Genomic DNA, 2,463 nt, shown 5'->3' with positions numbered 1-2,463 from the left:
TGTCACATCCCCATGGAGATAATCTAATTCCAATTTACAATATTGGATCAGGATTAAAACATGGCTTTTCTTGGATACATAATATTTTCAAACCGGTGCACCATGGGAGCACAAATTAGACTAACACACAGGCACTCCAGTTACATAGGAGACGAATTTAATGATAGAGATATGTATATGGATTGGGGACTTGCTTGTTACATTTTGATGGCAAAGAATGCATTTTAGGTCAAATAAAATATCCTTATATATGTTCTTCACGGAGCACGGTTCCAAGAATCAGTGAATACTGTGGCTCCTCAGAAGAAAGTTTTAACCACAGTGAATTTGCTTTAGAGGAAATGTGAACTTCTAAATATGGGGTTAAGTGCAGGATAGCAGTCTATAGAACCCCTCTCCACTCTTCAGAGTTTAAAGTTTCAGAGAACGTTAAAAACAGCGAGAGTGAGTTCTAGCAACTAAGTTTGTAGGGAACAAAGGATTAATGAAAGTATGAATTGTGCGGAAAGAGTGTTGTGAATCTGGCATTTGTATGTAAGGGTTTGGCTGTCATCACAGCTTCCGGTACCCACTTCCAGTCCCCCTAAGACTTCAGCAGCTGCTTTGGTACTGATGGCCTTTTTTTCAGGGATCCTTTGACATCCTTGTTCCTAAGAGTGTAAATCAGGGGGTTGAGTAAGGGAGTACCAAAAGTGTAAACGAGGGCAATCTGGCGGTCCCCATCTTCTGAGGAGCTGGATTGGGGACGCAGGTAGACAAGCGCACAGCAGCTGTACTGCAGCAGGACCACCGCGAGGTGGGACGAGCAGGTGGAGAAGGCGCGGCGCCGGCCCTCCGCGGAGCGGATGCGGAGGATGGCGGAGGCGATGAGCACGTAGGGGCCGCAGATGAGTAGGAAGGAAACGGTGAGCACCAGGACGCCTACGACGTAGAGCACAGCCTGGTGCGCACTGATGTCCGCGCAGGCCAGGCACAGCACGGGAGGCACATCGCAGAGGAAGTGGTTGATCTCCCGGCGGTGCCCGCAGAACGGCAGCGTGAAGATCAAGGCGGTGAGCTGCAGGGAGAGGCAGACGGCCAGGCCCAGGGCGCCGGCCACCATCTGCGCGCACAGCTTCTGGGTCATGACGAGGGTGTAGCGCAGGGGGTGGCTGATGGCCACGTAGCGGTCGTAGGCCATCACCGCCAGGAGAAAGCAGTCGGTACTGCCAAGGGTGACAAAAAAGAACATTTGGGCCCCGCAGCCAGCCAAAGGGATGGGCTTCTGGCCCCCCAAAATGTTGGAAAGCATCACGGGCACCACCACGGAGGTGTAGCAGATCTCCAGGAAAGACAGGTTGGACAGGAAGAAATACATTGGGGTGTGCAAGGAGCTGTGTGTGCGCACCGCCCAGATGATGGCTGTGTTGCCGCAAAGGATCATCAAATAGAGGAGAAGGAAGAGGAGGAAGAGGAGGACCTGGAATTCCGGGACTGTGGTGAACACACGGAACACAAACTCAGTGGGGTCAGATTGGTTGGAAAGGACAGGATTCCAAGCAAACATTTCTCCTGCAAGAGAATAGAAGTTGTGGAATCTCCATTTGCTGCGTTGCTTAATTGCCTGCGTAAAATAAAGGATTGTGAGTTTGGGTTCAGATGTGGGACTGCCTAATTGTCATCGACATTCTAATTGAAATAAAATATATGGAATAATTTTCCTTGGAAATCTTCATTTGTATGCTCCTAAAGACAAAGAAGCAGACTTCTAAAGTATCTTTATGCACCAACATTTAATGTGTAAGTTCATATAAGCTAGTTATTTGCTTCAGCTAAAGATTCATAGTTGTATACTTGTAGACATTTATTTAACAGATAAAACTTTGAATGACGGAATTGTCTGTTTTGATCTGGAAGTTTTGGACTCATAGGGGACTGGACAAACACCTGTTGTTCCAATCATTTCTTGGAATACGCTGTTTGTTTATTTTCCCACACTTGAGTATTTTTCTTGAAATCTTCACTGTCATCCCAAATTCTAGAGTTCAAAGAGACTGCCTGAGATGAGGAAAGATGTTGAGGAGACTAAAAATTTCATAGCAGGGAAAAAACTTACCCACAAAATAACCGTTCTCTTACAGGTCTACTTACAACATTCTTTTTGTGACAAAAAATCCAGAAGATGATGGTTGCTTTTCAAAATGCTTTAAGAAAAACAAATTGTGACCGAGTGACCCTATACCCAGTCAAGTTTTCATCAATGTACAATGGCATAAAAAAGAATTTATCAGATTTGCACAGCTATGTTGAAAACAATAATGACAAATTAATCTAGTTCATTGATTAATCAAAATAAAGAATTTGATACTGGAAATTTTATGATAGAAAAGTGGTGAGAATTGAAACAGTAAAATGCAGTTATGTCCAAATAATTATTTCAAATATTGTTTTCAAAAGAGCATAAGTTTCAAATATAATTCTTGA

At 44.3% G+C, this 2,463-nt stretch overlaps 1 protein-coding gene across 1 annotated transcript; it reads right to left on the bottom strand.

The window, feature by feature from the left end:
• Positions 1-583: 583 nt before the first annotated feature.
• Positions 584-1,546, bottom strand: LOC143645580 (olfactory receptor 10Q1-like). Its single transcript, XM_077114864.1, has one exon. It carries the CDS (start codon positions 1,544-1,546, stop codon positions 584-586), a length of 963 nt encoding a protein of 320 aa, XP_076970979.1.
• Between the last annotated feature and the right edge of the window lie 917 nt (positions 1,547-2,463).

Source organism: Tamandua tetradactyla, chromosome 9 (assembly GCF_023851605.1).
Source record: "Tamandua tetradactyla isolate mTamTet1 chromosome 9, mTamTet1.pri, whole genome shotgun sequence".
Taxonomy (NCBI): Eukaryota; Metazoa; Chordata; class Mammalia; order Pilosa; family Myrmecophagidae; genus Tamandua; species Tamandua tetradactyla.
Note: the sequence above shows the minus strand (reverse complement) of the source record. Positions and strands in the feature narration are given on the sequence as shown.

Bases quoted from the DNA above. Each gene is read 5' to 3' on its own strand.
- LOC143645580 (XM_077114864.1), bottom strand. From the start codon at position 1,546: ATGTTTGCTTGGAATCCTGTCCTTTCCAACCAATCTGACCCCACTGAG.